This window comes from Montipora foliosa, chromosome 9 (genome assembly GCF_036669935.1).
Source record: "Montipora foliosa isolate CH-2021 chromosome 9, ASM3666993v2, whole genome shotgun sequence".
Taxonomy (NCBI): Eukaryota; Metazoa; Cnidaria; class Anthozoa; order Scleractinia; family Acroporidae; genus Montipora; species Montipora foliosa.
The window spans coordinates 20,266,359-20,279,821 of record NC_090877.1 but is presented as its reverse complement, the minus strand read 5'-3'; the positions used below and the strand labels follow the sequence as shown (position 1 = coordinate 20,279,821).

The 13,463-nt window shown below is 39.7% G+C and overlaps 1 protein-coding gene across 1 annotated transcript in view; it reads left to right on the top strand.

The window, feature by feature from the left end:
• The first annotated feature begins 450 nt into the window (after positions 1-450).
• LOC137970750 (uncharacterized) overlaps positions 451-13,463 on the top strand; it is a 21,284-nt gene continuing 8,271 nt past the window's right edge. Inside the window, exons 1-4 of the mRNA XM_068817308.1 lie at positions 451-679; positions 1,379-2,050; positions 3,137-3,679; positions 4,805-5,053. Of these exons, the coding sequence (XP_068673409.1) occupies positions 475-679; positions 1,379-2,050; positions 3,137-3,679; positions 4,805-5,053 (1,669 nt within the window). The 5' untranslated portion in view covers positions 451-474. The remainder of the gene's footprint in view (positions 680-1,378; positions 2,051-3,136; positions 3,680-4,804; positions 5,054-13,463) is intronic.

Here is a 13,463-nt window from a genome sequence, read left to right as displayed (position 1 = left end):
AATAAATTAAAATAGAAACGACCAATTTTATATACTGAGCTAGGAGCTTTTAGACTCATCGGTGATAAATTCTTGTTTGAAAACCTTCTTAGTTCTTTCAACAGTATCACATTGATACACTAAAACACAATCTGCCTTTGATGACCTTTAACAACAAGCGGAGCCTCTAAATACAGTCTACTAGTTGTCGTCGTGAGAACTATATTTGCGAAAAGAAGATACGTAAATGTGACAAAGTGATTTTTTTTTACAAATTTTACGATTGCTAAAATTGTTTGATTTGATATAGAATATATAGGTAAGACGTTCTGCTGTGTTTATTTTAAGAATGTGCTACTAATACAACCCGATCGCGATGTGAACTTTTAAGCCCTTAATCTAAACGTAGAAGACATTTGGCAAATTGTCCACTCACGCGGCTGACGCGGGCTCAAATATCATCTCAGACAGAGCGGCATTGTTAGGAGAACTGAGATGAACATGGCTGCTCAAAAGAGTTGCCCGTCGTTTGCATCGATTATTTCTGTTTTGTCGATTGCTCTTTATTGCGGAGGGTTTTTGAGAGTTGAACTAGAGTTAAACAAGCAAAGGGAAAGAATAGACGCTCTGGAAACCGACACCCAGGTTGAGCCACTGTCTAACGATCCAGACATTGCAAAAATCTCAGAGAATTCTCCTAGTAAGTTTTATCTTGTTGTAAAGCTACAATTCTAGCCTTACTGATATCGAAGCATGGAAACAAAAGATAAAAGATGGGCATTGCAATAACTTCTACATTTAATTACTTGGTGATAAACCCGTGCGAATAAGTAGATATTACGCCTAGAGTTTACCGAGCATCGGGTTCCTAAAAAGGAAACGTCTGATCCTCCTCAAACAAAGGCCTCCTTTCTTTTCAAATCTGCCATGAGAACAAAGCAAGTGCTTTCAGACGAGCCTAAAATTATAGCTTGTCGGGCTCTTCAAAAACAAAGGGCGACGTATGTTTTTTTACTCGAACCCTTAGTTGTTGAGGTTTGCGTTTTGATTGCGGACCTCGCCACGAACTTTAAATTCATTTTGTTCTCCAGCACTGACGATAAGCGAGGAATACTAAAACACGCTGGGAAAGTCCCCAACAGCAGGGTTTGAGTTGTTGAAATTAAATGGAGGTAACGCGAGAATTCAGGCTTGACTGTAGATCTTTGGCCCTTTATTACCACCAAATAAAAAATGGGTGTCCGAAACCTTGTCTAGTTCAGATTTCTTTAATTTTTATCTCAGCGGTTTGCGTTTAAGACGTTTAACTATACACTCGGTTCCGTGTGTCAATCGATTTCTCTATGAGAATGTATTTTTTTTCGGTGCATCATTTAAAATGTCGCTCTTGGTTTTTTAGAACTTCTAGGAAATAAGATCCACCGAAATAGGCGGCACACTTATTCGACCAAGAACGAAACGGGAAACGAACAAACGCTAGAGGACAGGCTGAAAAATGACCAGCTGTTATCGGATCTGAGACTGAAACTTTGTCAATCAAACGTCGAAAAATGTTTGAGAGGTCCCCCAGGCCCTCCCGGTCCACCTGGCCCGAGAGGAGAAAAAGGCTCTCGAGGACGAAGGGGGTCGAAAGGAAGAACCGGAAACAAAGGAGATAAGGGCATCATGGGATCGCCAGGGCAAAGTGGAAAGCAAGGAATCATGGGACCGATTGGGCCGAAGGGAGAAAATGGACGGAAAGGACAGAAAGGAGACACAGGAACCGCAGGCAGACCAGGAGCAAAAGGAGAGCCTGGTGAATCGATTTCTTCTCCTTCCATAGCTATTTCGCCGGCAAAGTTGACAGTTAATGAAGGGAAGACAGCCTTTTTCCAGTGCTCAGTCAGTGGCAATCCAAAGCCCGCGATAAAATGGAGTAAAATGAAAGGGCAGTCAGAAATAAGCATGTCAGAAGTCTCAGAAGGAAAGTTGACTTTGCGAAATGTCGCTGGAATTTACTCGGGTGCATACAAGTGTTCAGGATCAAATATCCTTGGACAAGCACAAGCATTGGCGCAGCTTGTAGTTAATGGTAAATTTGTTTTTCTTAGCTTTCGTTGTTTTTCAAAAGGTGAAAAAGAAAAACTACCCAGAATGTTGAAACGAGCAAATCAAACTGTATTATAGTAAAATTTATCTGATCCTTGTTCTATAACAAGCAAATTTTTCGGATTTTAAAATTACAATAGGAATATCTAATCACATGAGCCCGAGAATTAAGGATTAGTTTCACACGTATTTTTAAAGTTTTCACAAAATTGCCCGAGTCGCGAAGCGACGAGCGCAATTTGGAAACTTTGAAAATGAAAAACAAATTAATCCTGAATTAATTTCACGAGGGCACATTGCGATTGCATGCTTATCACATAAAAGGCAAAATAAATTGAGGGAGTTCAGTGTTGCGACAAATGACAATCAACGAGGGCAATCAACACGCTTCCATTGGTGTAAAGTTCAATGCAATAAATCATTGCTGTCAACAGAAATAGCGCGTAAAATGTATTTTATACAAAAAAATACTTTAATCTGGAGGAAGATTCTCTTGCAACTTCGCTTCCTTTGGATAAGCAACTGTTAACCAATCAGGATCAAGTAATCATGCCCTCTTGGTTACCAAAATTGTCCTCGTGATTAAGAAAAAAATGCCCTCCGTCTCGGCCAATCAGCATTGAGTAATTTTGCCCTGCTTGTGACAAATATTGTAACTATACTTGTTTGGTGTTAGAAGAATCAACCAATCAAAACAAAAACTTTAAATATTCTATTAACGAAAAATATGACTTCTGGTGTTGTCTAAATAAGAGCCAACCAGTCCGCATGCACACACACACACAAATCGCCAATCATCAGAATATGTCAGCCAACCGTTAAGTTAATGTAATTTTCCTGAAATTCTGTTTTATTCATCATCGCGTATCTATGCGTCAGATTGGTGTCTGCGCTGATGATTCGGTGATAAGCTACTCCGCGGAATTACATTTCCTTGATTCGATTGTTTCCTTGGTCATACAGTGTTTCTCTTCAACCTTAAATATTTTAAGACGATGAAAGCATAGTACTTAAGATGGAAAACATGACTAACATCGATAATTAAAGTTTCTCATCTTTCTCGTTTCAGTTCATCCTCGCGTTTCACTCAATCCGGGACCTCGTCACGCAATTCAAGGAAGGACTTTCACTCTACCAACCTGTCACGTGACGGGATACCCTGCACCAACTGTGACTTGGAGAAAATCATCCGGCCAGTTACCCCAGGGAAGGGTGAAGTACATCAACAACTCGCTGCAAGTTTTACAAGTTCGAAAAGAAGACTCGGACTTTTATTTCTGTTCTGCATCAAATCTCCTAGGAAGAGCTGAAAAGAAAACTCTGTTAGTCGTGGTCTCGCTTCCTCAGTTTACGATTAAACCTCCTTCCAAGATTGCAATTAGAGCAGGCTGCAGTGTGAGGTTAAATTGCAGCGCTACTGGAGATCCACAACCAACCATCACCTGGAGGAAACAAGATGGTCAGTTGCCAGTTGCACGGAGCCAGCAGATCAGTGGCGCGTTAGTTATTTCAAACTTACAACAGAGTGATGCAGGGAATTATATTTGTACTGTCACAAGTGCCGGCGTGTTTTATGTGGAAAGTGTTACCTCTTTGGAAGTTCAGGAAAAAGGTGAGTCGATATTAGTATTAGTGCTGCCTTCTTGGAAGAGCGGCTTATTTGTTAATAATGTAATCGAAAAAAAGTAAATCAGTAAATATAAATCACGGTTCTCGTGCGTTTTTGCGTTACATAAGGACGTGATTAAGGACTCTAGAGAAGTGCTAAGAGAATCAGAGGCCGTAGGGGTGTGCTTCCCTTACGCCTTATTAATTAGGTGTTGTTTATCAGTTTTTCTTCACAAGCTACGATAGTTCAAATGAAGTCTATTCACTTCATCTTATTCACTCCTCTTTATTTTGAACTTTAAAATTGCAAATTGTGAGTGAAAAAAATGCCAATTATTTACCTCTGCCATGTGGAGAATGAAAAGGTGCCTTATTAAAATAATGATAGTAATTATTATTTGTCTATTAATTCAATTATCTTTTAAGCTGTAAAATCATTGTAGCGTAGCCAATAAGACAAATCGCAAATTGTTAGCTTAAACTTGGATTTTTTTATAAGAGTAAAGTTGATGATGATGATCATAATGATAAGTATATATACTTATTTTAGTTACGGTTATCAAGAGATCACCAGGTGATCGCTGTTTGAAGCTGGGATCTTTGCCCCAGAATGGAAATGAATAGCTAAGCGACTACCGAACGTGAAAACAAACGGACGAGAGAAAAAAAAAAGTCCTACCGAATGAAAGATGCTGATCTGGAGGTTTTGCTTCGGAGATAGTCGAAATAGGGGTGTAGTCAACAAGGCTCATTTGTTCAAGGCCGAATAACGTTGACCTAATTATATTCTGGGCCGATTTTGGAAACTTAACTTGCACTTTATTTGGCTGATCAAAAAACGTTTCCTCAAGACTTTTGGCCTCCATGTTTTTCCTTGGGCTTTTGTTTTCCTTCGGCATAAAATTACGTTGCTAAGGATTTCCTGAGGGTCACAATTAAAACCTCGGTTGGTAATTAACCTCGGATTAGTGTTAGTCCGCTTTTGAGTAATTGGCCCAGCCGGGTGTCTGGCCTTGAGACGTACTGTTCCGTTGAAGCCACAATACCCACAAGTATCATACCCTAAAAAATAATTTTACTCACCAGTTTCTCTCTTTTATTTGCTAAATTTATGTGCTGTTGAATGAAGCCCTCAGCTCATCGAGTATTCTTAACAGCCTCGATGCCAAGTACCTTGCAAAGTTGAATTCATTCTTAGCGCCAGTCCTCCAGCGTTCATCCTGCAGCCGGTTTGTAAGGTGTTGGCGCGCCAAGACAGATGGCTGGGCTGCATCCACCTTCCACAGTAACTGTGATGGAAAGGGACCCACTGTTACTATAATCAAAGTTGGTAGTTACATATTTGGTGGATACACTGACTTATCTTGGTCAAGTCCAAGTAAGTATATCCTAAATTTCAGAGATTGAATTCCTTGGAATTATTGTAATATTACTTAAATGAAATATGACTAAGGGTAAATAAACAATTCATTGGTGTTAGCTAACTCACATTCTCAGTTTACTTAAAATGCTAACCTACCTTAAAGTTAAATGACAATTCAATTCACTCTCATAGCGGAGCTCAGATGGTGCTAGAGCGCAAGCGAAACATATCTTTTAAATATCTTGGATAATCAGAAAAATAAAGACATTTAAAAATAGTAAGAATCATTGTGTTTGCTGGTATTTGCTATAATTCCATTGACCTCGTACCAGGCATTTGCTGAGCTTACCTCACGCGAAATACGCCTTTCCAAAGACACCGGATCCGTATCGGCGGTGTAGAATTTGTAAGAATAAATCATTTATGAAAATATTAAAAATATTGGTCCAAGAACACTGCCTTGAGGTACTCCTCGCCTGACTTCTTGCCAATTAGAACTTGTATCACCTACTTTCACCCGCTGCATCCTACCGTGTAAGTAATCTTTAAGAAGCATACAACTTCTACTGTTAACACCATAAGCCTTTAGCTTGGCCAGCAAAAGTCCATGCGGTAGCGTGTCAAAAGCCTTAGATAAATCTATTGATATCACTGCAACAATTTGTTTATTATCCAGACTACGCTTCCAATCTTCTGTTAACCTCATCAGCGAAGTTTCACAACTGCTATAGTGCCTCCTATAAGCTGAGATGTAGTCAGACAACATTTCAGAATAGAGCTAGTCTAATTGAGAAGCGAGAAGTTTCTCAAAGACATTATTTAGGGCCGGTAAAACAGTAACAGGTCGATAATTCTCTTTACTCAATTCACGACTTTTTTTTTTTAAAGAGGTGTTACCTGCACCATTTTCCATCGAGAGGGATATTTGCATTGTTTGATCGATTCGTTCATTAACTCTGCTAGTGGACCAGATATCTCAAAAGCGGATTCCTTGAGAAGCCGCGGAGTTATGGTGTCATGGCCGTAGGCCTTTCGTACGTTGATGTCTAGTAGTAGTTTTTAAACCTGGGTCTTATTGGTGTATTTAAAGTTAAAATTATGTATGGCGTTCTTTCTTCTGTTTTCCTCCACAATTGCTCGAATGCTGGGGTGTGCGCTGAATTCGCTTCCAAAGTTATGTTCTTTAATATCCTGTACATCATCAACGATGTGAACAAAGTAGTTGTTGAACAATTGAGCTAGCTCTTTCTTATCCGTTATAACCACATCGTTTTCAACTAGCGTAATGTCATTGGCTCGTTTACTTGACCTCGAATGCATAAAAGGACGATAAGCCTCCCAAAACGCGCGTGGATTGTCGGTCTCTGACTTATTTTTAAAATGATCTTTCATCGCTTTGCGCCTAATTGACGTGCATTTGTTTCTTTGTTTCTTATATTCGGCGTAATTAGCGTCGGTCCTCTGATTCGTGAACTTCTTCCAAAGTTTGTTGCGGTGACGATCGGCTTTGCGCCTTTGTTCGTTCATGAAAGGAATTTGATCGCCCCTTATGTGTGCTTGCTTTTGTGGTGCGTGCTCGTTTAGAATGTCAAGGTACTGTGACTCAAACACGTATTGTTTATCGTCAATATCGTCAAACACCTCCATAACGTGGAAAGGGACATTATGTAAATCACGTAAAAATAAATCTTGGTCAAAATTCTTTAGACTTCTTAGTTGTATTTTGCGAGATCGCAATCGCGGGGCTGTGGTTCTCAGAATAGTATATATTAGAGAATGATCGCTGACGTCAGCATCCACTACGCCCGATGAAAATATTCTTCCTGTGTTGTTTGTTAAATCAAGTCGAGTAAAGTTGACGATGTTTTGCCTATACGAGTGGGTGATTTGATCAAATTTTTTAAATCTTTTAAGTGACCACCGTCCTTAGGATCCAACAGATTACTATTGAAGTCTCCAACACAGATTATGTCGTTTGACAAAGTCGTAACAACTTCAAATAACCTGCTCAGTTCGAATTTTCATTGAGATGTTGGAATAGATGAAGGCCTGTTCACCATAACAGTGAGCCAGGATTTTGCTACCTTCACGTTCAGTATGATGTGTTCAGTCCTGAAGTTTGACGTATCGATACCAGTTTTGGTCTCCAAGTTCTTTTATCACAGTGAAGTGGGGGGACAGTGAAACACAGATCACTTCATACGAATATCATAAGCCCACCGCCATAAATATTTCTATCCGATCGGCACTTACGGAAACCCTGAATGGCAAACTGGCTGTCAGGACTGAATGTACATGTTTTATCCAACTTAGTTTCAGAGATGGTCAAAATGTCGAACCTTCCGCGCATAAGCCAGTTTTTGATCTCGTTGAATTTAAAGCCGACTATGCTGTTGGCATTGATATGACCGATCTTAACGTTTCTCCGATGCATTTTAACTTAAGTGTCAAAACTCGTCCAAGTGTTGTTGTGGTCTTCGTTCTCACTCAGAGTCTCCTCGTGGTCACTGCAAGAACTGTAGCTGATATCAATTTCACTAACGTCAGCAAAAGGTAGTTGTTTTATCTCGTCCAAGCAGGGAGGACATATCCAACTAGCGGTTCCAGAAGCCTCTGATCGCTTGTACTCTTTAGGAGAGATTCCACCGCACTTGATATGAATTTGTTGAGAGTAGGAGCTGGAACTCACTGCCCTGTGATTTTTAGGAACTACTTTTCTAGGTACGGTGCAACTTTCCGATCCTGGATTAGGGCTAATATCTCCACTTAGACGAAGCAGTTCAAAGTTGAAGCTTGCAATGCTGTTGCTGTAGTAGTGAAATCTTGACTTAATGTACCTCGTATGACACCTATTTACAAGATGGCAGCGATTTGCAGCGATGGATGACATCAGAAACATGCACACTGGTCTCGTTTGCTCGGTTTCTGGACCCGCTAATACATTAAGATCATCATATTCTCTTCCAAGAAGGCCAGGACCAAGTAGAAGAGAGAAAAATAATTGTAAGAATAAAAATAAAACCGTTGCAACGGAAACATGACACGCACGGGTTTGCGCCAGATTCTGCGTTTCAGTCGTTCTCTCTTTCAGATAAGGAAGCTATTTACTCAACTAAGACTTTATGCACTCAAATTACTTTTAAGCAGAATAAAACCAAGACAAAAATGAAATAGATACAAATAACCTCTGCATGTAAAGGACGGCCATTTCGTTCCAAGGCAGTGTAAATCAGTTCCTCTACATCACTTCCTCAACATCAGTGAATTGACCAGTGAATTGGCCAGCCAAGCTGGCGTGTTTCAATGAAATACATCAAAATGTGAATGATCTCGTTTTCAGAAATAAAGTGGAATAAAGTACATCAGTAAATCTCTTCTTTGACCTTAAACTGACATAGTTTTTATTTTTTTTAAATATTTTTTATGGCTTCTAAGTTTAGCGTGATTCCTATTCGCTGGCTATTGACAGTTGACTCTGAAATGGCTTTTTTACTTTTCCATTCACTCGCTGAGGGTGTGCTTGTTTTCTTTTAAAACTCATGGGGTTCAAGAAAAATTCATTGCAAAACTGGTGAATTCTAAAGAAAAAAAATCACTCGAAAAACCAATATCGTACTCATCGCTTTGTGATTCATGCGATATCGGTTTTTAGCGTAAAATTTACCGTGGAACTCACCAGTTTGGGAATGAATTTTTCTTGAACCGCATGAGTTTTAAAAAACAAGCACACCCTCAGCGAGCGAATGGAAAAGTAAAAAAACTGAGCCATTTCAGAGTCAACTGTCAATAGCCAGCGAATAGGAATAAGCCATAAAAAAAATGTCAGTTCAAGGTCAAATAAGAGTTTTACTGATGTACTTTATCCCACTTTATCTCTGAAAACGAGATCATTCACCTTTTGATGTATTTCATTGAAACACGCCAGCTTGGCTTGGAGCAAGAATCGGCAAAATACGGTAATGCAACAAAGACAGGACGAACTTCAAACAAGATCATGACGTTTAGGTGCTTTAAATAAACTTCTGAAAACCAAGCTAGTGAAATTTCCCCCTAATTTTTCGAGAGCTCATTGCGATTACGTGGTTATAACATAAGGGCAAAATTTCCTTGTCACTGTCGAGGCAAAACGAAAACCAGTTGGGCAAACGGATTAAAAAGCACTTGTTCGCTCGCATTTTAGAGGGAAACAAACAAACAAATCAACTTTTTCCTTATGTCCAAAAGAGAACAGATAATTGCTATTTAATTCCAGTTGACAATAAAAATTCGATTTTCATTCCTGAACCGTGAAAGGAAGAACCGATTAAACCACCTTTTAAAAATACGCATTCACTTTAAATAACGCATCCGTAGAAATAACAAACGGTTTAGTGCCCGAGGAAAGAATTTGTGAAGTAACTACATTCACTAAGTATGAACTGTTACTGGTATTCTGTTTTGTCGTTGTAGTTCTCTTTCACTCTCCTTTCGTTTCTGTTCTAGACATAGGTCCTCCAGGAATCATGTAACCTTATCAGAGCTTCTAAAGATGTACCAAAAATTGCAATACAGAGAAAAAAGCAGCTCTAAACAAATTAAAAAGAAACACTCAGCTTTAAGTTTATATCCCTCCCGTAATGCTTGACTTGAATAACTGCGTAGCCACCAGTGTGGACCACAGATATCATGATATGTCAAACTTGATTGAAACCAGCAAAAAATCCAGAAAGAAAACATCTTCCAAATCGTTTTCCACCTGAACACGAAAAGCGTTGACTGTGTAAAAACTACAGTAAATGTAGTATGGCCGTGTAGCCGCGTCGAGCAACAGAAAGGGCGCGAAAAATGAAGCCTCGCTTATGTTTGGAAGACCTTAGACAGCAATAACCAGAACCAGGTTGCTGACCAGCGGTTTTCGTTTAAAAAATGGTTTGCTGGGGGTGCTCAGTCTCGCGGGCTCAGAAAACCTGGTTGTGGTCATTGCTATTTAAAGTTTTTCTTTATTTCCTTATCTTATGTTTAGGTGAGTTAATTATAACCTGGGTTGAGCCTACAATCCAATCAAAAACCAGTACCTGGTCAGCGGTCAACTTAAAAAAAAGGCTGACCTCGGTGAGCTCTAAGCTTGAGCCCGCGATATGGTCACGTGATATTGGTCAGCGGATAGCTTGTTTTGACAGGTGTCAATTAATCCAAACATGGATGTCCAATATCAAAGATGTATGCTGTAAACTAGCATGATACTGGTCATATTGGTATACATGGATGGGTGGACGTACGTACTGTCGATGACATCATGGCTATAAAACGAAGATTTCTCGCGTCGATGGGTTACCATATTTTCTTAAAAATGGTGCTCCGCGCCCGCGCGCCGGAGCTCTGTTGTTCCAAAACGCCAGGCATATCGTTTTAAATCATCACTATACGTGTTCTCATTCCGGAATGGGTCAATCGCAAGCACGCTTATGTAGTGTCCTGGATCATGTAGAGATGTCAAGCGCAAAGCTGGAGTTTACGCTTTGTCAAAAAATCAAAGAAATTGTTTTGTAATTAAGTGACTTCTTAGACGATAAAGACAAGTTAGGGAAAGATAATATTTCACGCTTTTATGAAAAGCAGCAGCCAGCTGCCGCTTGCTGCTTGCCGTTTCATGTAAAAGCGATGCTAAGATTATCTCTCAAATAAGAAACCTTTGGACCCTGGCTTGATAGGGAGAAACATTTATTGCTTGGTTTTAATTTCCAGTGTTCAAATTAATTTATGAATCGGGCGATCATTGTGCTAAAGTATTTAAAAAGGCCATATAGAATATACAGGCAAAATAATGTAGTAGAATAAAGATCCTTTTAAATTTAAACCTTCACATCCTTCTTCCCCACTCAGGCAACCGACTCCAGAAGTGTCGGTATTCGAATTCTTGAAAGAATTATTTGGCCTCAGGGACACTCCAACCGATAAAGGTATTCTGGAGTTAGTTCCCCGTCATGTAGTCTACATTAAGTAATGAGCTTGAGTCCATCCTAAATTTTGAACAACAAGACGTCTAAGGGCATTTCCTTGGAATGCACAAACAGTTGACCTAATTTGTCCAGTTATAGTAGACTACCATGGTTAGCTGCTCTTTGTTGTACAAAACAGAAATAGAGGTTTTCTATTGATGATTATTGATCCTACTAATAATCAGAATTTACTTGTACTAAAGGTTCCCGAGAAATGTCAGGATATTAAGATATTAAAGTGAGATTTCTTTGGAATACTGAATGGAAATCGACCGCCCCAATAATTTGATTTGGTTTGTGTATAAACCAAATTAGAATTAAGCTTATTCCCAAACACTAAAATCAACACACTTGTATTCTAGTGTAGTTTGTATTCTTAAATTTCAAATAAAATTTGAAAAACTCAGTTTTATGAATGTGAAGATAATGGCATGTAGTGTTCTTTGCTTTTGTGTGCTGTGTGCATAACAATGCTGTGTGCACAACAGGGTTGTTGTGTCTGACTAGTCTCTGTTCGTCATTCTACCTTTTTGTACGGGTCTTCGTTTTCAACATACCGGCCTAGATGTGTGGAAAGCAAGTCCCTGCGGCAATTCACAAGAAATAGTTTATCGATCGTTTTAAAAAAACAAGAATGATGTGTTTTGCTATTTGCTTTTTGATATGATATTTTTTTTCTGCCGGGACTTCGTTTTCAGTAAACCAGATCCTTGGTTCAAAAAAAAAATATATATATTGAGCGTCACTAGTCTATTTTTTTCCCTACTCAAGAAGTAGGGAGCGATCGTCTGCGATCTGCGATCTGCGATCCGCGATCGTCTGCGATCGTCTGCGATCATATGGAAACCAGCCTTTACAACAGAGCAGATCAGAGTCGGGGCTTCTTTATTTGCTAATTATATCACCATCGTAGCAGTTTTGTTTTGCAGTTTTGTCATTTCCGGACTCGAATTCTTGGCAGTCTTGATAAAGATAGAGTAAAATACTACTATAATTCATGGGGGTCTGATAAAAGCAGAGGGTGCTAGATACATCAAACTTAGCGTGCACGTGATTACAAAAAAACTGAGACCTTGGTTTTAAAAGTGAAATAAAACAATGGGGTCTTTTCGAATATAGCGTCTCTGATGAGTGGCATCATATACACATGCGAGCGCCAACAGCGGAAACTAAGACCTGGACTTGGTTGTTCAAAAGGTGGATAACGCTATCCACCGGATAAATCGCTATCCAGCGGATAAACACTAGCAAAACCAATTGAGCTATTCAGTGGATAGGTTCATCAAACTTAACGTACACGTGATTACTAAAAACTGAGACGTTGGTTTATTAACAATTGAAAGAAAACAATTAATTATTTAAACGCAAATGAAATACCCGCTGAGCTTTTGCGCGAAAACATGATATCTTCCCAAGTGAAAATATCACTGTTGCTATGGCTACATATAAACATCGCGCCTTTCGATGCCTTTCGTGAAATAATTTAGTATTTCATCAGTGCGGCCATGTAATATCCTCTATATATTTTAGCGTCTCGGTTGAGCGGCATCATATGCACACGCGCGCACCAACAGGGAAAACTTAGACCTGGCCAATCTCGTCACTGTAGACAGCTTCCTTTCATTCTTCGGAAAATATGGCGAGAGGGGGTTAGGCTCACCTCAAGATCTGTGCATGATCGTCAACACAACAGTTACACTCCCGTCCCAACCTCGTCTCCAGAATTTGCTTTTCTTTTGTTCAGCACCAAGAACACAAACTCTGGCCACTTCCAAAGCAGGAAGTCCGCAAATCACGGACTTCTGTCTCATCTACGCAAGCTCAGAGATTTGAAACAACAGTAGTTGTCAACGGTTACAAAAATGGACCTTCACTGCGACTGTGCATAAATTGGAAGTGGCCAGAGTCCGTGTTGTTGGTGCTGATCAAAAGAAAAGCGGACTCTGGGGACGAGATTGAGGCCTGGCAAATAGTAGCATAAATAAGAATCTAGGGTCTCTGTTGCAAATGAAAATATTAGTCCGATTGAGGTAAAAGAGGAAGAAATTACTGGTCTTGGAAAGTTGAAGAAAAGAGGGGGTCTTACCTTTGAGATCTTAAGTGTTAGGTCCTAGATTATAGGTTTCGGGGGACTTAAGAGTTTCGCGAAAACGTAAAGCCACAAAAACTTGGAACAGAACTTACTTACTTACTTAGGCCATTTGCCCCCTGCGGAGCATAGGCCATCGATGAGTTTCCTCCACCGCACCCGGTTCTGGGTCGTCCTACCAAGTTCTGTCCAGCTCAGCCCAATGCCCTTCACCTCACACTTCAAGAAAAGGAACGAAAATAAACTATATTAAATTGTCTATTGAGTCCTCAAGCTCTGGAGCACTAATTGGGGACACTATAAACTGAAATCAACAAATTGACGCATAACAAATGTTGGTTTTTGAGGAGGGGGGAAA